Below are 24,508 nucleotides of genomic sequence, written 5' to 3' on the forward strand. Positions count from 1 at the left end.
GGAGATCGCAATCAAATTAAAGGATGTTGGACATTTGGGTTGGCCGCTGCATGCGCTTCCCGATTTACCCTGGTGGCCGGTGAGGAACTTCCGTGGGACCAGGGCCGATCACCTCAGGGATTGAGTCAATACAACTAATTGGGATTATCATTTTTTTTAAGCTAAGTCAAGAAGCACTAGTATAGATATGAGAAATTTTACTGCATCTTGTACTTAAGAATCAATCAAGATGGATTCAATCAATCAATAAGAAGTAATCCAGACCGTCGCCGCAAAATCATGGGATATATAAGAATTCGTTGTCTAAAAAAAAGTTAATTTTTTTTACAAATAAAAATCCTTTTCATTGTAGGGTCCATCTGAAATAAGCATCAATAATGCAAGTTAATTACTCCTTTCAAATGACTGTGGGACCCATAATTAATTAGATTATAAAAAAAATGGATCGATAACCTACCAAATTGATTAGATTAATTAGATGGTAGGAATTAGATATCTAAAATATATTTAAAAAATTAATAATACAAGCTAATTATTTGGCAATCAATGTGGGCCCATATGAAAAAGAGGTACTATTTATCTATATGGGGCCCATGACAAGCAGCCTATTGAATTGAAAAAATATGGATGATAAAAAAAATATGGATAATAAAAAGATGAATCATCACAAACAAAAATCCTCATCATTGTGGGGTTCTTATGACTCACAACCACGTAAATATGCATCCAGCAGCCTGTTGAATGAGTCCTCAATAATGCAAATTACTCGTTTTTAACGTAACAATATTAGTGATGTGTTTACTTTAAAGAAAGGAAAAGATGCAAGTGAAATATACATAATTTTCAACATATTTCATGTTTCGGGTAAGAAAATTATTAAATAAATGGATTTATATGTATTAATTTAATTATATATCATGACTATATCTATTTGTTTATTCATTATAAGCAATTAAAGGTTATACAGTTGTTGAGTTTTCATAAGTGTGCCAGAGATTAATGTCGAGTCTTAATTTGCTCCAACAATAATTTTGACTTGATCGAATTATATTTTGACGGATTACATTTAATTACAGAAAAATTAAATTGACATATTTTAATTTAATTAATTATATATATGTATAAATATATTTTAAAAAAATAGTATTATTTTAAAGGAAAGTTGGCCGGCCTAGATTCAACTTAATTAGTTGGCCTAATCAAAATTAATTAATCATTCAAATATAATGTCTTTCTCATAACAATTTTTTTTTCTCGCACGCAAGCTTCAATAATTGCGTTAACGAGATAAGACAATTTAATTTGATTTTTTATTTTATATAAATTGACTTGTTGAATTAAAATAATACAACTTGACATTTTATTTTATTTTTTATTTAAGCCAGCTGGTCATATTAAAATAATATGACATATATAACCGAAATCAAATAATGCAACTTGACATTTTATTAATTATTTAAAACTAGTTTGTTGGCCAAGTAAAATAAATAATACAACTTGAGTCTTTATTTTATTTAAAACTGGCTTATTGTATATATTTCACTAATACGATCGACTTGACCTGTGTTCTAGTAGCTTGGATCATGACGAGGCCACGAGGCTAGCATAAGCAAATTGCAAGCTGTCAATAATGCAATGACGAGGCCACGAGTGCTGTTGCTTCCTCTGTCAATAATGCAAGCTATTCGTCGGCTGTCAAATGTGGGACCCTGTGACAATCAGCCAATTGAATTCTTATTTATTTAAAATTAGCTTGTTGCATTAAAATAATACGTACAACTTGAGTTTTGTTTTATTTAAACTGGTGGGTTGTTGTATTAAAATAAGACGACTTGACTTGACTTGTTATTTATTTATTTGTTGTAGCAGCTGATTAAATACGCAACTGATACTATAAAAGAACACAAACTGCAACGTATCAAAGCACCGGCGCTAAAGAGTTGAGATTGGCAAATTAGGGTTGCTTTCATCTCTAGCCAAACGAGAGCTGAGTGATATGGAGGCTGCTTTCATCTCCTTCCTGATCAACAAGCTCGGCGAAATCGCATTCGACCAAGCGCAGAGCAGATGCTCTCAGCTACTGCTGCAGCACACAACTCCACCTTTAGATCAGATTCACGCTCGCGTAGATCGAATCACCGACGAGTTCAAAGTGATGCAGGCCTTCCTCGAAGACTCTAATTGGTCGACTGCTGCTGCTACTAAAAAAGCACTCGAGGCTTGGATCGAACAGGTGACAGACACAGTTTCCTTTACTTTTATGTTTTTTATTCCTCGATGCTATATTCAACTGAGTTCTCATTCTTCTACGAAATTTAACTCCTTTTTTTTATTTATTTGTTTCTTATACTTGCTTTTTGAATTCAATCAAAATTGGTGCCATAAAACATTAAATTTTTCATGAAATTGTGTATTAGGTGAGGAAGGCCGCCTTCAAGATAGAAGACATCATCGATGAATACCTCTATCTGGTTGGAAGGCAACGGGAAAGGACATGGAAGAATTGTCTCACGGCACCTCAAACCTTTGTTTCAGTCTTGCCAAGGCTTGGCGTGGTATTGATTCTCGGTTAGAAAACATGGAGAGAGATCTTTCTGAACTTTCAAACACGAGAGATCGATTTGGTATAACAATAAGTGGCAACGAGGATAGAGTGAAGAATTCAGAAAGAGACACACATCATTATCGAGTTTGTGATCCGATGTCAAATGATGAAGATGATGATTTAGTGGGGATAGAAGATAACAAATCTAAGTTGGTTTCATGGCTGACTAATGCTGATACTTGCAGGAAGATGACAGCGATTGCAGTATGGGGAATGGGTGGCCAAGGAAAAACTACTCTCGTCGCAAATGTCTATCGCAATAATGCTGTGAAGAGTCACTTTGATTGTCAGGTATGGCTCACAGTCTCACAAACTTATAGTGTGGAAGAACTCCTAAGAACAATGATCCAAGAAATCTTCAAGGGAAAAATGGAGTCCCAAATGGTATCACTACCATGCAACGATTAGAGTTATTTGAAATCATTCGAGAAAGTTTGCAGCAAAAGAGATATATAATTGTGTTAGATGATGTTTGGCATGTAGACTTGTGGAATGATATTAGTCGTGCTTTTGTTGATAGCAACAATGGAAGTAGACTCATTGTTACAACTAGAATGCATGAAGTAGCAAGGATAGCAAACGAAGAACATATCATGGAGCTGCAACAACTTAATGAAAAAGATGCATGGACTTTGTTTTGCAAGAAGGCATTCGGAAGAGAGAACAGTAAAGATTGTCCAAAACAGCTTGAGGATTACACCGGTAGGATTTTGAACAAGTGTGGAGGCTCACCGTTAGCTATTGTAGCAATAGGCAGTTTATTATCGTTCAAGGAAAAGAGTGAAACTGAATGGAAGAAAGTCCATGATCGCCTTCATTGGGAGTTTGAAAACAACCCTGCGCTAGATAAAGTGAAGAATATTATCAACCTGAGCTTCAATGATTTGCCTTACTATCTAAAGAATTGTTTTGTATATTGTAGCATCTTCCCTGAGGATTATCTGATACACAGGAAGAAACTAATCCGATTGTGGGTTGCTGAAGGATTCGTGGAGGCAAGGAGCAGTAACAGATCAATGGAAGAGGAGGCTGAAGACTATCTTGCTGAACTTGTGGATCGGTCCATGCTTCAGGTGGAGAGAGAAATGCTAGTGGGAGGCTGAAGGCTTTCAGAATGCATGACGTTGTAAGAGAGGTAACACTAGCAATATCTAGAAAGTCAAAATTTTGCATGATTCTTGATGGTTCACAATCAGTTTTGGACAATCAAACTCGTCGCCTTTCCATTCAAACAAATGATGAATCCCTTGATTTAACTACAAGCCTGCTGAGCCTTTCACGACTTCACTCTTTGGTTGTGTTTTCTATTTGCAATTTTAGTTCAGGCTCCCTGAAAGCAGTCTTAATCCGTTTCAAAACGTTGAGGGTGTTGGAGCTGCAAGGAGTTCAAATTTCCAACTTACCAAATGAAGTTTCAGCCTTGTTTAACCTTCACTATTTGGGTTTGAGGGATACAAAAGTGGAACAACTTCCCAACAATATCCAAAAGCTCCAGAGTTTGCAAACACTCGACCTCCGTGATTCCAATATAAAGAAGCTCCCACACGGTGTGACACAACTGAAGCAACTTCGTCACCTATTTGCGTCTTACTGTGAAGTTGAATTTGGGGGATCAACTGTAGTTGGCTGTTTTCCAACTCTTGAAGGGGCATGTCAGTGGAAGAACCTACAAACCCTGCGATCAGTTAAAGCAAACGAGAAGCTTGTACAACTATTGGGAGATATGAAAGAGCTCCGATCATTACAAGTTATAAAGGTGGAACAAGCCCATTGTCCTCAGCTTTGCACCTCATTGACTAAGATGAGTAACCTTCGTAACTTACGCTTAGACTCCGATGCAAGTGAAGGGCTCAACTTTGAAATGTTAAATTCTCCACCTCCTCTACTTCAGAAGTTGGATTTGTCGGGGAGATTATTTGAAGGAAAAATGCCTACATTTATTTGTTCCTGTGCAGAACTCACACGTGTGCGTCTGTGGTCCTCAAAGCTAATCGAAGATCCACTTCCTTCATTCGGCCAATTGCCTAAACTAGCGGAGTTCAGTTTGATGTATGATGCATATGATGGGCAAAAACTGCACTTTAAAACCGGTTGGTTCCTTAATCTTAAGCGGCTTTCTTTGACAGGATTGAAGAATTTAAATGACATTGTGATAGAGGAAGGTGCCATGACAAGTTTGCGTGAACTATTTATGATTGATCTTAGAGAATTAAAGATGGTCCCTCGTGGCATAGAGTTTCTCACCCATCTCGAAACTCTCTTTCTAAGAATGCCTAAGGAGCTAATGGAAAAATTAAGAAAGGATGATGACAACGAAGACCGACAAAGAATTAGACACATCTTAAATGTTGTTATCAAGGAAGAAGATTAGACATATCTTAAATGTTATGTGGGAAACAAATTGTTCATAAAATCATTGTATTGTATGTGTATTTTGTAAAATTATAAAGTCAATCATTGAATTATTTATTCATGATGTTTTTTTAAAAAAAATATAGTCTCATATTTCATTGACTTTTCTTTATCAAACTATCAAATAAGAAATTATTTATGTTGAGTACTAATAAAATAATTATTTATTCATTCTATCTAATTAAAATAATTACATAATAAATAAAATAATCAAAGAACGAATTAAATTTTTAAATATGATTTAATTATTAATTTAAATAAATAAAATAAGAAAATAATTAGTGTAAATTATTTTTAAATTATTATATCTTGTAAGTTAATTTGATGATATAAGTTTAGTATAATATATACATAATCATTATATCTTGTGCAACGTACAGTACTTAACTTTACGTCTGTTAGATTTATTTATTTATTTTTTTAACTTGTAGTTAAGTTATTTAGGAGTTTGCTTTTTGAGTTTAAGAGTTGGATTATAATATTAAGTAAAATAAATTTAGACACATCTATGAGCATCTAAATTTTTTTAATTTTAAAAATTCTTTTGTACTTAATACTATAATTTAACCTCTAAAATTTAAAAGAAAAATCTTAAATCGTTTAACTACATAAAGTAAACGAATAAATATAAAATATAAAATATAAAAAATACTATTGTTCCTATTTTGAGCGTCGTCCAAAAGTGATTCGAGTGCTCAGACTCTTCTGTCGTGCATCTTGCGCACACAAACAAACGCACGAGATATATATTGTGCATTGAGTAACTACATGTGGAAACCCTTTGAATGAGAAATATAAACTATGGTCTTAATTAACTTTGACGAAGACAATAAATTTAGGGTGTAAACCGGCCGAGCACATCTTAATTGTATGTGTAAGCACTATTGGATGCCCTAATGAACTCTGACGTGCACTCAGTTGCGCACGTTACACGTACGAGAAGACACGCAGCATATCACTGACGTGCTAACGTTGATTCTCCATTTAAAATGAATGGTAACGTTGTTAGTTCATCAAGTTTCACCTAATAATTACTCAAGGGAACATTGTCATGAACTCCATCCATTGAATACAGACATATATGTATATATGCTAACGTTGATTCTCCATTTAAAATGAATGGTAACGTTGTTAGTTCATCAAGTTTCACCTAACAATTAGTTAAGGGAACGTTGTCATGAACTCCATCCATTGAATACAGACAGCACCGTAGAACTTTTATGCAAACGCAAATACCAAGTGGTTTTCTGTCGACATCTTCAATAGTCAATAGATTTACCCGAATCCACCGAGTGCATGAACCAGTACCTCCACTAAAGAATGCCGGCCATGTTACATCTTTTTTAAGAAGTTCAGCAGTTTCATGTTTTCTGATTTGTATAAGCCAGACATGTAGAATGAAACTCTTGCGAGCCCAATTCGGTCTCTGATATGAGTTTTTTGAAAAGTCATGAAGGTTTTGTTTCACATAATTATAGATTTAGATAAGACACATGAATATAGTGATAATGCTAATGCACAACACCCTCCTTTTGCTTGCTTTACTTCCAAGACAATTCATATTTCACCCAGAATGTGATAAACATGAGATACAAACAAAAGTAAACTCCTCATTCAGTTGCGAGGAAAGGGGGTTCCCTTTTGAATCTATATAACACGTTTCCTACAGTGAACTTTTTTTATTTACAAATTAACAGGGTGACCAATTGCTGTTCGACAAAGTAATAGCAAAACCCAGTTCATGTCTCATTTATGAATCCTCTAGCGCCAAGGCTTTGCATATTGGGCAGATATTTTTAATCAGCAACCATTGCTTGATGCAGCAAGAATGGAAATCATGACCGCATTTCAATCTCCCAAGACAATCTCTATTTTTGTATGGTTCCTGTTGGCAATATGGACATCTCGATCAGAACAACAGATAAAGAAGTGGTAGATCAAAGATAGTAAATCTCTAATGACATGGATTAAGAATATAATTACCAAGCATATGATACAGTGTCCTTCCTCGGACTCATCCAATCTTTGATCACAATAGTTGAGTGTTTCCATCAAGCATTTGGAAATAGCATCTTCTGACAAACCCGTGCTTACATTGCCTATTTGTTCCTCCAGAGCAAGTAGCTCCTGTGAAAAAAATCCAACAGATTTAGGTGGAGACTCTGGTCAGCAAAATCCTCCTTCGTTTGGAATCAGTTTGCATTTTCTATAATGATTCCACGACACTATGTTATGAATTACAAAGAATAGGCAATTTTCTTTTACCTCGTAGTCCATGTTATCTATATCTAGTCTCATGTCATGATGCTCATCCAACAAACTCCTTGGGTCAGTGAAGGTTGATTGATTCCTGATGGCCGCAGTCTGCATTGACAATTCATGAGGAATTATTGTTCTCTTACACAACGAAGGAAGCAATAATGTATAGAATTTAAGCTCGCCTCAGACAACCATCTTCTGTGCCCACTGTCCTCATCTCCAATGTAGTGAGTCCTTGTCCTCCCATTGACAAAACCTATTGTTGGAAGCTGTCTTGAATACCTTGGAGGAACAACACCGTCCGCAGATGGTAGCCACGTGTCTGTCAAACTGGCTTCAGGACCAACAGCTCCATAGCTCACACTATCCCGATAACCTACTCCCGGACCATAGATTATTCTGCTATTTACTACCATGTTCCTTGTAGGCTGATTTGGAGCAAGACAAAAGTTGCTATATCCATCAATCTCCCCAGTAGTATTCCTCACATAGTGGCGATGCAACTGGTTTATCTCTGTAGCAACCAAGACAGGTTCATATCACCAAGAAGATAAAATGATTAGCTGAAACACATTCAAAGGTGCCACTTGGACAAACCTGAAGGAATAAGCCTTGTATAGGGTTCAAGAGAAAAAGGAGCATGGTTCCATTGGGCAAGAACATTCAGGCCAGAAGTATGTGCCACTGATTGAAGATGTTCTGAAAAGTTACTGGATGTATGTATCGGCAATGAGATGTTTCTTGGCTGTTGCACATTGACATTATGACATCTAATATTTCTTTGATCTTCCACATAACCAAATGGATTGTTCCTTCTATGATCAGAAACCACGCCAATAGGCTCCCAAGGTAAACAATGAGGACCTGCTAGCTGTGTCGGCTCTAAAAGCTCACCTGAAACAGTATGACTGGAACTTCCAGCATTAAGGCATGAATTTGTGCTTGCATTCTGAGAAAAATAGTGAATAGTAGGGATTTTCCTTTTATATGTTACTGTGTCAAAACCTGTTGGAGGATGAGCTGCCACATTAATATCTCCAATATTAAGTTGAGTGAGACAAGGTTCATTGTGGATATAATATGGTGGGAATTGACTAGAGCTGCAAGAAGACCAGCTATGCATAAAAGGATGCTGAGAAACTCCTGTATGAGCAGCAGCATAACAAGGAACTTCTAGGTTGAAATTTGGCAAAAATGGATGAGTTGTTGGGCAGGAAGTATTGCTATATGGTTCTGAATTCAACCCACAAACTGTAATATTTTCAGAAGGATGCATGAAAGAGCCAGATCCTGCAAAGACTCGAGGGTCTATATTATTATTATTACGATTTTGAAAAAAAAAAGGTGACTATCTGTCACTGCATTTTATTGACGTCCCAAAGCATGATACAAGAGGGTCTATATTAAATTACTTGATAAAAGTTCAAAAAGTGACAACAATGATGCATGAAACTGACGTACCCAAAGTTAAGCAAGGATCATGGAGTGGAAGATTCCGTATTTGCTCATGATCCATCGTATGCATAAGAGGGTGACCAGGCAAATTTCTATGTTCCATAGCCTTGTGTCAAACCACAAATAGCATCTACACTGTAAAGTTTTAAAGAAACTATACTTAAAATTTCATGCTGAATATAAACAAACAAAACATTGAGATTTAAAAATATGCCCCCAAAAGATCTAGCATTAATTTATAAAATAGACAGCTATATCATTATGTTACCGGTCAACCTTGTCTTGTGACACCCATGCTAAATGATAAATAGATAAAATTGCATTCTTCATAAATGTTGCTTTATCATGCTAAACAGTAAATAGATAAAATTCCATTTTTCATAAATGTTGCTTTATCAAATAGCTTCTGAAGCTTTGTAGTACTGATACTAGTTTGTTATCTCAGTAGCACTTTAAAGTTAATGCGAACATAGGCATGATACTCTCTACCAATCATGCTTCCATCTGTTGATCTGTGAAGAAATTCTTAGAGTCCAATATTCCATAGCATTTCTGCCTGCATTGCTTGTACACCCTAAATTAATGGGCAGCTACAATTTACAGGATATATTCTGATATATGTACTGCATGCATCAATGAATAATCAGAGAGTTAACATTGGAGGGAATACAATTCAAACCGTAACATAGGAGAACAAGGCAAGTAGAAATTTGGTTCTTAGTCTGCTTAAGCCAAAGGTTGCTTCATGATAGCTGCAGTCATTTTTATACAAGGAAAACAGAAGTAAATACAAGGTTATCAAAATTATTTACTTAAAGAAAGAGCCAACATATCCATGGGAGATTGTCCTATGCTTATATATGTTTTCTCATTCATTACGCTAATCTGAAAAGTCAAATGTTGGAAGCTTCTCCTCCCAAAAGATAGACTAGTAGTGCTTGCCTTCAGCAAGAAAAGGACTTCAGAAGCTTACGTTATACATTTAGAAGTATTGAATCCTGAGGAAATGAACTTAACTCTAAAATCTAAAAATAAAATGGGAAGAAAGATTTTGTGTGCACTACAATTTAATGAGGGGGTCTCAACATACAAATAGAACAGAGTAGTAGGAGAGAGGGAAACAGGAGGTAGTAATAAACATTAACACTGGACAAGAGAATCTGAAATAAGGCACCGTGAGAATTCCGCATCTATAGAAACATAGTGTGTTCTAAAAATTATCTGCTCTCTCAAGACACATAGCTAGCAACACAACCAAGAATGAACCCTATCATGTAGCCTCCCATGGAAATTGCAGTTTGGTCTGAAATGCAGCACAATGATCAGTGAAATTGGGGAGAAACTCAGAGTGTAGGATGGAGAGTGATTAGAGGACATTGTGCTGTTTTCTCAAACTCCATAGACTAAATCGTATCTTTCTAGCTTGGACACACAGCACAAAATTTATTAATCTAGAAAACTTGCAAAATCTAATTTAAAAAGAAAAACTTTAAAAAAAAAGCAAGAAAAATACTGAAGTAATCACATCCTTAGGAATTCAATCCGAATTGCTTAAAGTGAATATCTAGCAACTAAGTTAGGTAAACTGTTATGTATCTGTAAAAAAGGATGGAATTCACAAATTTAAAGAACCTCTCTTTATAAGTGACCAATCATGCTTTTGCCACATCACTTCTTGCAGTCTCTCCATGAAGTATTTCTTCGAGAGTACTACAAGATAAAGATAAAGTTAAGAGCCCTATATTTCATAGAATTCTGCATTGCTTGTGCACCCTAAATTAATAGGCATCTATAATTTAGTAGATTAATTTTGATATATATATATATATATATCAACCTCCACATGTACTAACGGAATCAAGAGTTGTGCTGAGTTGTAAGTCAAAGTCAAACATGCTTCAATTGAAATCAAGCCTGATCAAAAGGAAGCCCGAGTTACGTCAAGTTCACTCAACCTGTTGAACCCAAGAGACTTAGATCCCAAGCGAGTCAAATCAACCCGAGAAGCATAGGCCAAGCCGACAACCTCACTCGGGAAGCATAGCATGAGCCAATAGCCTCACTTTGGAAAAATGTCTGTGCCCTTAGCCTTAGGACTCTCAGATAATCCTGATGCCTCAGCCACTCCTAACTTGGCCATTCTGTCCTGCAACACGTCCGCTCCCCAATTGTCCTTGCTCAACTGAATGGCTCAACCACTCTCGACTTCGTCAAGCCTGGTTCGATCCTAGGGTTGTTGACTCAGCCATCCTAGCACTTGAGCTTTGCCAAATGTGGCTCGCGACAAACATGGAAAGCGTGGGATAACGTGGTGCTATCATATTGGTTCCGCGGGGAAAGTGTAGAACATGGGACGACGTGGCCTCCCCTCGACCAAAACGTGATTGATATGGGCGTAAATAGAGAAAACGTGGAGATGAATGGAAATATAAACGGAAGTATCTTTTTCCATCTCTCCCATCTGAGGGCATCTTACTAACTTGGGCGTTGGAGTAGTCATGCCAGAGTCCACCTTGGCACCATTCTAGGATTCCTTTGAGTTCCTTAGGTTCTTGGATTCTTTTCTTAGCCGGAGTCTTCGGAGTCGTCACATCAATTCTTGCCCAATCACTGGTGGCTCATTCATCCACGGTCTTTGGTTGGAACAATATATATACTGCATGCTGTAAATAACCAGAGGAGTTAACTCTGTAAGGAATACAATTCAAACCATGTTGTAGGAGAATAAGGCAGGCACATAGACCTCTAGTTCTTGGTCTATGAAGTCATAAGTTGTTTTATAATAACTGCAATAATTTTTAGCATTGTACAAGGAAAATAGAGGTAAACAAAAGGCTATCAGAACGTATCTATTAAAAAGGAGCCAAGCGTATCCATGGGATATGGTCTAATGTTTATATATGTTTACTCATTGATTACCCTATTCCAAAAAGTCAAAATTTGAAAAAAAAAAAAAAACTTCTCATTTATGAGGTAGAATAGTCATGCTTAACTTCAGCAAATAAGGAGGAACGTCAGAAACTTACATTATAAATTTAGAAGTAATTTGAATCTTTTGAGGAAACGGACCTACCTCTAAAATCTAAATCAAATAAGAAGAAGATACTTAGATTTGGTGTACAATACAGTTTAATGAGGGATCTTAACATACAAATAGAACAAAGTAGTAGGAGAGGGGGTAACAGGTGGTAGTAATAAACACCAAACGGGCAACATAATCTGAAATAAGGAACAGTGAGAGCCGCACATTGATAGAACACATGATCTCGAGCCAGAGCTAGCAACACAACCAAGGATGGAGAGGGATTAGAGGACATTGTGCAATAACTGTTATATGCGATGGAATTCACATATATCTCCAAAACGGTATGGTATGATATTGTCCACTTTGAGCCCACGCTCTCATGGTTTTGTTTTTGAGCTTTACCCAAAAGGCCTCATACCAATATAGACATCTCCATCTTATAACCCCAAGATTTTTTCCATATATTTCCAATGTGGGACTTTGATTGTATCCCAACAATAACACCTAAATTAGACACCCAAATTTAGTATGCTATTTTCACAAACTCTATAGGCTAAATCTTATCAATATCGCTTGAATACACTATATGAACGTTGGAAATTAGTGTACCCCACATAGACAAATCTTAAATTAATTTCTAGAGTGAATGAGAAGTTAATGCTCAAAACTATTCAAATGATGAATGGTTGGGTTGGTACGATCGAATGAAAGAATGAGCTCGAACATGAGTGTGGTTCATGGAGCAAATGCTATAATTCGATTATGCATAAGTGTTAATTCTAGTGAGACCATTAAGGGTATAAAATTGATAGAAAAAAATGAGGCCAACAAATCCAAAATTGGGTTGCAAATGGATACTGAATAGGTCAAATTTAATTAGGAATTAACTAATCTCCATTAAATCAATATTTTAATTAAATTAATCTCAATTAATTGAGAATTAATTTAATTCAATAGAAGTGGCAGTGTTAACAACTCGTGCATTCACGGTTGTTAACAATCCACAGTGTTGTGTATGCTTGTGCCATTTGAGAAGCAAACATCAAATCTCATGGCTCAAACCAACGCACTGATTGCACTCATTCACAGATGCTCATCCACGACTATCGTAGATGCTCATGTATGACTAATGCAGACACACACAACTCGCTCGCCATGCAAAGGTGTGTCTTCTTGTAAGCCACTGAGCAATAGTAGCAAAGCCCACACAATGTGTTAAGTGTGGCCCAAAACCAATGGGCAACAAATCCACACCGTGTGAAGACAGCACGAGTTTGCACATGCCAACCGAGGAGAAATAATGTGCACTCCTTTAATTACATTAATTAAAGATATTTCTTTTTGCAAAAAGGATACACCCTCTAAATGTTGTGTGTTTTCACCTTTTGAAAGAAATCCCTCATCCATATAAAAGGATCTTAACCCTAAAAAAAGAAATTTACTCCCCTTCTCAAATTACTCAATTCTCATATTGTGAATTCCCCTTAGTGCTTCTCCTCTCCTACTCTATAACAGTTCCAAGGCTTCAAATATTCGTTAGGATTTGAAATATGAAGTGCTCCTATTTCAAATTAAAAGTTATTGTATTTTGGAAGATGATTGTCAATAACTCATAAACATCTAACATAGCAAAGAGAGAGTTCGACGTTTGCTTCAACATTAAAAATACTCCTATCTAAGGGGATAAAGCTACCCAAAAAGGTGTGTCAACATCTGAAGAGATGACTTAAACAACCAACAAAATTAAATCGGCAACGACAGCAAAAGAGATACTATCAGCCAAACTTGAAGGGGTATTTGATGACTACCATCCTAAAGGGGTAAATTAACGTCTGAAAAAGTGCATTAAGAATTTAAAGGAACACGATTCACGCTGCAGTATTAATGTCCTACCAGTTTGAGTCGCACACTTACCGGACCCAAACCACTTAACCTGAACCAGCTGGAAAAATATTTCAAAATTTCTTCCAACAACAAATTATGGCGAAATATATTCAGAGACAGTAGTTTTCCAGATTTTCTATTTTATTATGCATACTGAAGAACAACGGAATATATTCAGAGACAGTAGTTTTCCTGCTTGGAACATCGATCTGACAAATCGAACATCAAATCGCGTTGTGCTTCGATTCAGCCTAATCAATGGAATCGCCATCATTAACAAAAAATAGCTTGATGGTCACTTACATCTACCTAAATACACGTTAAAGATTTGACCTTTTTAACTGGCTAAATAAACAAAGGAACAAGAAACACAAAGCGAACAGATTAACACACAATCAGCTCGATCAGGAGGCCACAGTTGCAAACAAAAAACGAAAAATTTAAAGGTAAAAATGTGGTGGATCTGGATGAGTCGCACCATACCGTAGAAGACTACTTCAGCGACTCGATTTTGACAAGGACTTGCTCCGCGCCCTCAAGATCTGCTACAAAATCAGGTAGAAAAAAAAAGGGGGGAAAGCAAAGGAACTTAATTAGCTCCACGGCTTCAACATTAATCAGCTGCAGATAAAAGAACCAGAGAATCCAGAAAACGCACAAGCAGAACCCATTACCGGCGGAAGCAACCGCTCCTCCCAGCTCCGAAATCCAAATCCAGTTCTCAATCCAGCTCGTGCCCCAATACAGTCGGCTAAAAAAGGAGATGTTATCAGAACGCAGTACGGCTTTGGATTTACTCGGAAAAACAGAGCCTTCTAAAATTACTAAAATTTAAAAGGGTTAAGTTACAATAACTCCATTTCAACGTTAACTTACTATATCAACTTAATTATTGCGAAAGATAAACGTGACGTGGAATTTTGCGCCAAATTGTACTTTTTAATGAACTACACGCTACAATAAATCTTTATTTTATTAAAATTTATATTTAACGTGAGGCGGACCGAGAAATAAATAGTTATTACTATAATATTTGTTTGATAGCTATTATTTTACTTTCTAATGATTCCTCATTCTTTGTTCATATTTAATTGATAGAAAAAGCTACCTCATTTTGTTTTAGATTTTAAAATTAAAATTAAATCCTGATATTTGAATTGATTATTTTGATTCGTGGTCCATATTCTCATCACAAATTTGATGCAAGTAGCTGTATGCTGCTGTATTCTGATCACTACATGAAAGCAAAGAAGCACAGTACTAGCTTTGGCTAAAAGTGCCCATGATTGATGCTGGTGCAGTGTCTAGACGACGACGACAAACTGATACACATCGACAAGATCTCTAATCTTGAGAAGATTATTAGAAACGTCGGAATATTTGTACGTAAAATTAAACTATTATTTTCAGAAGATTAATACTGAGTTATCATTAATATGCAAACTGATAGGAAATATTATTTTTGTTAGGAGATCCATTAATTAATTAAATAGCAGGTCTCAGCTTCGCTCGGCCATGAAGGAACCCGAGTCGCGCCTACCCAAGTAATACCGGGTCGACAAGGGTGGTCCCAGCAGGCCGGCATGGTTGATTGGGTCCGCGACGGCCTTTTCCCCGGGGTGTAATTAATTCCCAACGTTTCTTTTTTTTTTTAATTCGCAATCGTTAAAAACTAGGGACTTAGAAAACAAACGAAATTCAAATTAGCCCCTTTAAATTTGAATTTTAAAGAATAGGGAAACACTCTTCGTGGAGGAGCAAAATTTGGGATTTTCTAAAATACAAGGTCGATGCCATCAAATGTGAGGGTTTGATAAACTTGTTTCCTGCAATCATTTTGTTCGCTAGTTCTTCTCAATCAGACGGTATTCTGTCTCTTCTCCGCCATTTCCGTTCTCGCTTCATCTCCGCTACGGTTCCGCTCTCCCATCGGAGCACACTTGTTCCGTTCCTACTTCGAGGTTTAATGCCTCTTGAAGAAGCGCTGGACCTCGGTAGGTCTCGTGTATCGCCTCGGAGCCGGCGACGGAAACCCTAGCGTGGGATCGATCTTGCTGTTTTTTTATCCATGTTATCTGCACCGGATCCTCTGGAGGGCGTTCTCCACGCCTTTCGGGATGTTGTAACCCCGCTAGAGTCCGCAGCCAAGGGTTTGGAGTCTCATTGGCTGAATTTGACGGGCGGTGCCAGGAACGTGGAGTCCACTAAGAGGTATCGTGGATCGGTGAAGGGGAACGTAGTTACTGTGGCGGCTTCCGAGGAGAGGAAAAAGGATCCTTTTAAGTGCTTTTTTGATGGTTTGTTTCCCATGCTTTCGGGTGGGAATGACGTCGGAAGTCGGGGAGGGATTTCATCGAAGAAAGGGAGAGTAGAAGAGGAGCCTCATGGATCTTGTGCGAATTGCTCGCCCTTTTCCTTTACTTGGTCGTTTATGTTAGACAGTTTCCTGCAGGCGTTCCCGAAGCCGCTTAAAACAGTAAGGAAGTGTTTCGGGAAGCAACGTCGTGATGATGACTCCCCTTCGCATGCGAAAGCTAGAGGGAAAAGGTCATTCAAGATCATGTTTTGGGATAAAATCGAGAAAACAGCAGGTGAGGGAGAAGCGTTGCCCGTCCAACTGATTCTTTGCTTTGCGTTGGACAGTTTGGGTCAGAATCTCCAAATGTTTAATTGGGGTTTCCAAGGGAACAATACGAAGAACATCGATCATCCAGCAGCTTCCGAAGCTCCAGAGTCTGATTACTTGAAAATAATAAAGGGATTAGTTAACGGAAAGAAAGCAGATTTTGATGGATTTCTTTCGAATCTGAGTTTTGCAAGGGTTGGAGGCGTACCTGCTACTTTGGTGGAGGATGCACCATCTGTCAAAGACAACGGTGAGAATCACGATAGTGGTGATGATAAAGAGGAGCTTACAACTAGCACTCCTCAGAAGATTGCCATTGGTTTACTGAGCATTCCATTGTCAAATGTTGAGCGCTTAAAATCTACACTTTCCACTGTTTCTCTGACTGAATTGATTGAGTTTATACCTCAGTTGGGAAAATCCTCCACTGACCATCCTGACAAGAAGAAATTGTTTTCAGTGCAGGACTTCTTCAGTTACACTGAGACAGAAGGTAAATTTTTTTTTTTAGTATTTCTAGTTGTCAAGGTTTCGTAGAACAGTATATTCACTTCTTGTATCACAATGCAACTGACTTAAAAGGTAATACTAGGACAAGTAATAGTTTCTGTACCATGTAACTATTCTACTGGAGTATTGGACCAATATAACTGTATCCTTATCTTATGATGGACCATAACATAGATGTTATTATCATGTTGTAGAATCAAGAAAAAGACCTTAATTGGCAGAGAATCAATTGCATTTCAATTAATGTTTCCCTTGGTTGATTCTGATTGTGATTAGGTGTTATTACTTTTGCTATTTTCCACTCTAGACAATCAGAATATAATAATCTCTAATTTTATTGACAGAGAATAAAAAAGCACCCCCTTATTATCATCGTCATCAAAAAGCTCTCCACTTAAAAAATATCAAAACAGCATCCCACTTATATTTTTTGCCCAAAATATTCCTGTGTGCTCCACCTTGAAGCTGAGTTGACCAAACTGCACCACCTTGGAGTTGTTTTGACCAAAGCAGCTCCAGCAAGGAGGAGTTGCTTTAATCAAAGAAGCTCCAGCTTGGAGCTGTTTTGACCAGCAAAACTGCTCTACGGCAGTTCTACCTGGGAGCTGTTTTGACCCATCAAAACACTACCATCTAAGAGTTACTTTGTACAAAGCAGTTAGAAGGTGGTGATGTTTTATACAAAACAACTCTAAGGTGGTGTTGTTTTGTACAAAACAGCTCTAAGGTGGAGCATAGAAGGGTATTTTGGGTAGAAAATTATAGATGGGCATTGTTTTGATAATTTTAAAGTGGGGTGCCCTTTCAATAATATGGATGAAAAGGGTGCTCTTTTGATTTTCTTCATGTAAGCTTTATGTCAATAACAGGATTTAATTTTGCATTTTACCTTAGGCCGATTTGCTTACTTGTTACTTGCATTCAATGAAGACTTTCTAATGATATTAAGCATCATCTTTGAGACTGCAAGTTGTTAGAAAAGGTAAAAACTGCAAGTTACGCACTCATTTTTTGACATGGATAGAAGCTGTATTTGTGGCCTTCCCACCCCCTCTTAAATTTTTGCTTCCCTTTAAACCATCATAAGTTTTTTTATGTAATTTTTTTTTTCAAAATTGTTTATCTTATTTACTATTTTTCCCTCAAAAATATTAATGAAGTTTGTCACTCGCAATTGGTATTTCGGGGTACTTCATGAATTCTGTAAGCTTCCAGTTGCTTTGGTTGTTTAGAAGGTTGACAACTCAGATTTGTGTATTCAAATGCTTAAATAACAATGAAATTTAGACTTTGCTATGATGTGCCAAAATTTAGAATAATCTGAATGGAGAGATAGTGATGCCAATTGTTATTTAAAACTGCAAAGTCTGGTTGAACCTGATAAAATATAACAGAGAATCCTTTGCTGGTCAACTTCACTGATATTTAATGGTTTTGAATGTCTCTGAGGATGAAACCACATTTTGATCCTATGTTTCTTGTACCATTTTGCAGGAAGGCGATTTTTTGAGGAGTTGGATAGAGATGGCGATGGCCAAGTTAACCTTGAAGATCTTGAAATTGCAATGAAGAATAGAAAACTGCCAAAGCGATATGCCAAAGACTTTCTGCAACGTACAAGAAGCAACTTGTTTTCAAAATCAATTGGGTGGAAACAATTTCTATCCTTAATGGAGCAGAAGGAGCCAAAAATTCTTCGAGCGTATACAAGCCTATGCCTTAACAAGTCTGGAACACTGCAAAAGAATCAGATATTGGCATCACTAAGGGATGCAGGACTTCCTGCCAGTGAAGATAATGCTATTTCTATGATGCGTTATCTCAATGTGGGCAGTGAGGGATCAATTTCATACAGTCACTTCCGTAATTTCATGCTTTTGCTTCCTTCAGAAAGGCTTGAAGATGATCCTAGGTACCACACTTGAACATATTATCTAGATTACCAAAATTAATATGAACATTTTAGCTTCTAGATGATACATTGTTGTGATGCACTGATTCAATATATTGGCTATATTATATGATGACCTAAATTTTCCTCTTATATCTATTGGAAAGAGTTGTGGAAAGTAAGTGTAGAACAGGCTTGTTTTGTAGATTGCCTATAGGTGAGTGGTTAGGAATGACTGAATAACCGATCTAATTCTGCGAGAGGGACAAGACCATAAGTTGTTTCTCTCTGTTCTGTTTCTCCATAGGGAGGTGTCCTGAGTGGAGGAGGTTGTCCCCAACCTCAATCATACATGTGGACGAGGGGCTTGAAGAGACATAAAGCTGAGCCTTGACCCTCTAAAATGGCCTAGCTGAGGACCCCAAAAGGTGGTTGAATTCACCCTGAGAGGAGGGGACAAGGGAGGGGTTTGTTAAAAACTTTTGAACCCTCGCTCATACCTTTTTTCCAATATCCTGAATTGTGCCTCTCAATATTGATGACTTCATTTTTCTTCATGATGATCTTTCTTCATACAACCAGTGACCTCGGGCTTATGAATCTTATCAGATATTGACTTCTACCTTTTAGATATTATAGTTAATTAAATATTTTTCTTTCTGAAAATTATTTGCTTGTAACAGAAGACTTTTAGCTTAGCTACTCATTTGACGATTGCTTTTTTCATATAAATTTGACAGCCATGTTATCTATAATTTTTTCTTTGTTAAGTTTATGTTGTCTCCTGCAAGATCAGTTATACAGTTTCACCAAGTTATGTCAAGGAACAATATTATCTAAACCTTCAGAATTAAATAGAACCTTATGCACATTTTAGTGTCTAGAAGATACATCATCGTAGAGTAATTATATTGGCTATATTTTGTGAATGACTTAATTTTCTTTTTAATATCTTCTTGTGTCTTTCCTTCCCCACTTGTGATATTGAAGACTTTGTGCTGGTGATCTTTCTTAATGCAACCATGGCCTTCAGGCTTATTACTTGCGATTCACTAGAAAATGTTGTAAGATGTTGGCTTCTATCTTTAGATACTTTTACTTTTAATATTTTTCTTTCTCAAAATTATTTACTTGTAACAGAAGGCTTTAGCTTAGCTAGCTACTTACATCTGTGTTAATTTTATTTTTTTCATTCTTAAATTCAGGTTATGCACAGGAAGATCAATAATACATTTTCACTAACTTTAATGATATTTCCTCTTGTTTTACCTGTTCTTTTTTAATTTCTTCTTTGTGATAGTGTACTTTAGAATTTAGACTTTATCTGATTGTTCAATGCGTCAAAGAAAGAGAAACTAAATATGAGAGCTTCCGGTAGATAATTTATTGATATTGTTGAAAAAGAGCACAATGGGTTCAATTAGTTTCATCTCACTTATTTCAAATTTTCATTGTTGTCTGTAAATGAGCCAAGCCAACCCAAGTTTGGTAGTGTTCAAGTTTCTTTGATAAGGTAGCCAAGCTAAGCCTAAAATGAACTAAGCCATTGAAATGACTGTTCAAGCTTGACTTGGTTTCTTTTTTATGAGCTTGAGCTTGATTCGAACTTGGCTTGGGCTTGGTTCGTTTAGATGTTATCAAGCTCTCAATTTAAGCTTGTTTGAAACATTTACATTTTAAGCTTGTTTGAGCTTGGTTTGTTTAGATGCTATCAATTTCTCAATTCAAGCATGTTTAATTGTTTAAAACTTTTACTTCTTGTTTGGTTGGTTATTGAGTTTGATGATACAAGCTTGTTTATTTATTTTGAAAGTTTCTTTGTTTATTTAGCATGTTGATAAGAGTTTCATTGATGAACATAGTTCACGAACAATGTTCACGAATATTGTTCACGAACATTGTTCATGAATGTTAACGAACTGAACATATATATGTTCAAACTTATTTGTTTAGTTTAACGAGTTGTTCAAACTTGTTCATTTAATTGATCTTTTGTGTATTGAACGAACATAAATAAGTTCTTACCAAGCCAAACACCAAGCTTGTTCATGAACGTTCAGTTCATTTACAACCCTAGTCTTAGGTTTTGATACTTGGACTCACTTCTCTTAATCCTCTCATTGATTATGTGCTATGTCGAACACCTAAATCCATATCCATACCAGACATACTCAAATCTAAGAACAGGTCTTAAGCCTTTTAACTATAGTGTGTGCCTGCCACCTATGTAGTTAACCAATTTGGTTGGGAACAAAGATTCATGAGTCTTCACAAGGTATTCGAGCTATAAACAGTCTGTGGGCATTTCGAAAAAGAAAAGAGTTTGCTCAATATAGTTCCCCTTCACTGATTTCAAGGCTGTCTTGTGCCGTTTCACAAGCTCAAGTTTTGTCCTGCCTAAGTGGTTAACCATCTGGGATTTGAACTGCATTTCACAAGTCTTAACAGATGGTATGTGATGCTTATTTCTCTATGTTATGCCAAATTCTATAATAATCAAAATATTCCTCATGTTTATTAATTAACTTTGATGCATGTGAAAAGATCCAGACAAAAAAAGAACTAAATGCAGAGAGTTTTGAAATCCTGCAGTAGCAGTATATGGAGCCATATGCAGTTTATGATATTTGCTAACTCTGTGGCATTAAATTGCAGAACCTCATTATGTTTTCTAATTTCTAAATTTAGCTCCAAATTTGTATATTCTCCTGGTTGATTGAGTCTATCAGTTAAGCAGCTATGCCTAGTCCAATTAGCAAACATTAACCTGATAGGTTCTTGAAAATTGTTCTGCAGTTGCTGAATTAACTACTTAATTTCATGTTACAGAAGCATCTGGTTTGAAGCAGCTACTGTGGTTGTTGTTCCCCCTCCTGTGCAGATATCCACAGAAAGTGTTCTTAAGTCTGCTTTGGCTGGAGGTCTTGCTTGTGCACTTTCCACTTCAGTATTGTATCCTATTGATACCATGAAGGTAATGCTATCTGCCTACTAAAAACTCAAAGCATAGATTAGTATAGCATAATGACTAGTAACTTCATTTTCTATTACAATAAATTCACTTTTTTTCTGTTGAAATTAAGGAACAGTCTAGCATTTTGTTTTATGTCATTTTACTGTTACTTGATATTTCTTTTAGCTTTTGTTCAAGTTGCTCTGTTTTTGTTTTGTTTTGAGACTGCCCTAGTATTTGCTATTCCATTCTGCAGAATCAATGGGTGGAGATGCAGAATGATTATTGCATTTTCATGTGTATTCTGTTTATCTTTTATTTTTTTTCTTCTGTACCAGACACGTGTGCAAGCATCCACACTCTCATTCCCAGAGCTCATATCAAAGTTACCAGAAATTGGTATTCATGGGCTATATCGTGGTTCAGTTCCAGCAATCCTAGGACAATTCTCTAGGTGAGTTCTTTCTTCTATGCTAAATCTGTTTATGCACGATTCATCTTTGTTTTGTTTTTTTACAGCCACGGACTGAGGACTGGCATCTTTGAAGCAACCAAGCTTGTGCTAATAAATGTTGCTCCAAATCTCCAAGATCTCCAGGTATACAATAGGGGATATACATGTTTTTTTTTTTCTTGGGTGAGATTAATTCAATTCAGCAACTTAAATGTGCATTTTCTTTTAAAATGATCTTTCTTCATTATTCTGTGACTGAAATATGGTCGATAGACATTAACAACAGTGCTAGTTTGCTAAAATGGCATCCCTTTATACTAAAAGCATTGAACACTAGTATTTTTTTTTTTTTTTTGCTAAAATAAGCATTGACTTGGCACAAAGATTTACAGTGCCCATTGTGATGTAGGTGCAATCCATGGCATCTTTTTGTAGCACAATCTTAGGGACAGCAGTTCGAATCCCTTGTGAAGTCATGAAGCAGAGGCTACAGGCAGGCATCTTCAATAATGTAGGAGAGGCAATTGTGGGTACCCTACACCAAGATGGTTTGAAAGGATTTTTCCGTGGGACTGGTGCCACACTCTGCCGAGAGGTCCCATTTTATGTCGCTGGAATGTGTCTTTACGCTGAATCTAAGAAGGTAGATAAATTCCAACCACTGTTAAGTTCTTGTTGGATTCATAAATCTACCTGTAGCCTTTTACTCCTATGTTTTGTTAGCGTCATCTCTTAGGTTGACTCTGCAAGATTGTGTTCGTTTTGTTGATACATTTGCTTTCAATTGCTTTGGTAGGCTGTACAGAACCTTCTGAACCGAGAACTGGAACCCTGGGAGACTATTGCGGTGGGAGCTTTATCTGGTGGACTTGCTGCTGTTGTTACCACACCCTTTGACGTTATGAAGACACGAATGATGACTGCACCGCAAGGTTTTCCAGCCTCAATGCAAATGGTAGCGTTCTCCATTCTTCACAAGGAAGGTCCTCTAGGCCTCTTCAAGGGAGCTATTCCAAGGTTCTTCTGGATCGCACCTCTTGGTGCTATGAATTTCGCTGGATATGAGCTAGCAAAGAAGGCCATGGACAAGGCCGAAGACGTGCCTGATTAGATGCTTTGGTTGCTATTTGGTATATGCACTCGTCAGTTTTGTAATTTTTTTTTACTTCAAAAGCTTCGTTTTTTTTAGTAGCAAATCATGATCAACTTAGACAGGTTCATTGTTGACCATATGTGTACATATGGCTCGAGCTCCTCTACAAGCTTTCGTTTTTTGTGCCGCTGTTAGAATGGCGAAGAGGAATAATTTTCTATTTTGGATGCGTGATTGTATCACAACGCGTGAACGAAAATCGAAAAGCAAATTTATAAAATAAATTACTTTTTTAGTAATCATTAGTAATTATCATTGTCCATCTTGCTTCATGTTCAGGACATCATGCAGTGGTGTTTTTTTGTGTCGACTGTTTCCACTATCGAATCAGTTGGCTCTAGACGGTATACGGGTCTATTGTATTTCACCATTTCTGTTGAGAGGAAAGGAAAAAGGTGTAGGGAGTCTGATCACCCTTCGAGGAGCATGAAGCCGCGAGATAATGAAAATGATTGAGAGAATGACAGTGGCATGACAGGTAATGAAAATGGTTGAGAGATAAACAGATCATTTATCTCATTCCAACCTTTCTTCTCAAGCACAGAGAATATTTACTTGGAAAATGGTTTTGCATAAGATTTATTCTCGGAAAATGATTGCAGCGGATCGGCAATGGGGAGGACTAGATTTGCTTGGATAATTAGGCGGCTGCGGCAATGTCGAATTTAGGACGTACGCTCCTCAAATGCAGTCAAGGAGGTGAAGTTTCAACCTCGTGGTTAACCGGTGGCTTAGAGAAGGTAGGTAGTGGGTGTGAGCACTGCAGTCTGCAGGAGGAAGCAACGTGAGCAATTGGAAGTCGATTGGCGCATATATTGATCACATGGTCGATCAAGATGAGCAATGGAAATTGGAAAACAAAAGGTGGCAGGGTCAGTTGGAGGAGGTGACAAGGTCCTGGGTCCAGTCCCGCGGTTAATAGGGACAACCAGTTGATTGAAACGGCAGGGGCATCAACCCCAAGGCCATGGGGCGAGTAGATGGAAGAGAATGAATTGTAGAACACAATAATCGGGCAACTACATATGTTTTTTTTTTTTTTTTGATTTACAAGGCGTATCTGGGCATTTGGCACCAACATATGAACTACATATGTTTTTAACCGTATTTGTGACGACATGAAACTGTTGCAACGTCATTGTAGTTAGTACATATATTCTCTCACTAGATACCATCACAATTCACGAAGAAAGTATTTCATAATGAGATATAAGATCCTGACACAATTCATGCATGCGATGGCAAATATTGTTGTCAATACATGCCAAATCTAATATGACG

The 24,508-nt window shown here is 37.0% G+C and overlaps 2 protein-coding genes and 1 pseudogene across 13 annotated transcripts; 2 read left to right on the forward strand and 1 right to left on the reverse strand.

The window, feature by feature from the left end:
- The first annotated feature begins 1,996 nt into the window (after positions 1–1,996).
- Positions 1,997–5,009, forward strand: LOC141834347 (disease resistance protein RPM1-like; annotated as a pseudogene).
- Positions 5,010–6,517: 1,508 nt separating this feature from the next.
- Positions 6,518–14,413, reverse strand: LOC141834980 (uncharacterized). 12 transcript variants are annotated; one of them, XM_074722392.1, is made up of 9 exons: positions 14,315–14,413; positions 14,124–14,182; positions 10,364–10,441; positions 8,738–8,866; positions 7,874–8,584; positions 7,459–7,790; positions 7,283–7,381; positions 7,001–7,144; positions 6,518–6,902 (listed from the first exon to the last, which is right to left on the reverse strand). In XM_074722392.1, exons 4-9 carry the CDS (start codon positions 8,832–8,834, stop codon positions 6,768–6,770), a joined length of 1,518 nt encoding a protein of 505 aa, XP_074578493.1. In that variant the 5' UTR covers positions 8,835–8,866; positions 10,364–10,441; positions 14,124–14,182; positions 14,315–14,413; the 3' UTR covers positions 6,518–6,767. The 12 variants fall into 12 exon arrangements, with proteins under 12 accessions (XP_074578493.1, XP_074578496.1, XP_074578492.1 ...); XM_074722395.1 differs by lacking the exon at positions 10,364–10,441 and adding an exon at positions 11,212–11,394 and having other exon boundaries at positions 14,124–14,185; positions 14,315–14,392; XM_074722391.1 differs by having other exon boundaries at positions 14,124–14,185; positions 14,315–14,391.
- A 1,085-nt stretch (positions 14,414–15,498) lies between these two features.
- Positions 15,499–23,442, forward strand: LOC141835229 (uncharacterized). The gene is made up of 7 exons (XM_074722658.1): positions 15,499–16,759; positions 18,271–18,688; positions 21,497–21,641; positions 21,959–22,074; positions 22,140–22,218; positions 22,484–22,717; positions 22,871–23,442. Exons 1-7 carry the CDS (start codon positions 15,709–15,711, stop codon positions 23,183–23,185), a joined length of 2,358 nt encoding a protein of 785 aa, XP_074578759.1. The 5' UTR covers positions 15,499–15,708; the 3' UTR covers positions 23,186–23,442.
- Positions 23,443–24,508: the final 1,066 nt, after the last annotated feature.

This window comes from Curcuma longa, chromosome 9, assembly GCF_044706935.1.
Source record: "Curcuma longa cultivar G26 ecotype Majalengka, Jawa Barat chromosome 9, ITB_CL_G26_1.1, whole genome shotgun sequence".
Taxonomy (NCBI): Eukaryota; Viridiplantae; Streptophyta; class Magnoliopsida; order Zingiberales; family Zingiberaceae; genus Curcuma; species Curcuma longa.

What these genes read in the sequence shown, in the direction of transcription:
- LOC141834980 (XM_074722386.1), bottom strand. Translation starts at nt 8,834, where the DNA reads ATGGAACATAGAAATTTGCCTGGTCACCCTCTTATGCATACGATGGAT. An exon ending in ACAGAAGATGGTTGTCTGAG is followed by an intron (nt 7,382 to 7,458) that starts GCGAGCTTAAAT and finishes TTGTCAATGCAG; the next exon opens with ACTGCGGCCATCAGGAATCA. An exon ending in TAGATAACATGGACTACGAG is followed by an intron (nt 7,145 to 7,282) that starts GTAAAAGAAAAT and finishes TTTTTTTCACAG; the next exon opens with GAGCTACTTGCTCTGGAGGA.
- LOC141835229 (XM_074722658.1), top strand. Translation starts at nt 15,709, where the DNA reads ATGTTATCTGCACCGGATCCTCTGGAGGGCGTTCTCCACGCCTTTCGG. An exon ending in CAGTTACACTGAGACAGAAG is followed by an intron (nt 16,760 to 18,270) that starts GTAAATTTTTTT and finishes ACCATTTTGCAG; the next exon opens with GAAGGCGATTTTTTGAGGAG. An exon ending in TTTACGCTGAATCTAAGAAG is followed by an intron (nt 22,718 to 22,870) that starts GTAGATAAATTC and finishes TTGCTTTGGTAG; the next exon opens with GCTGTACAGAACCTTCTGAA.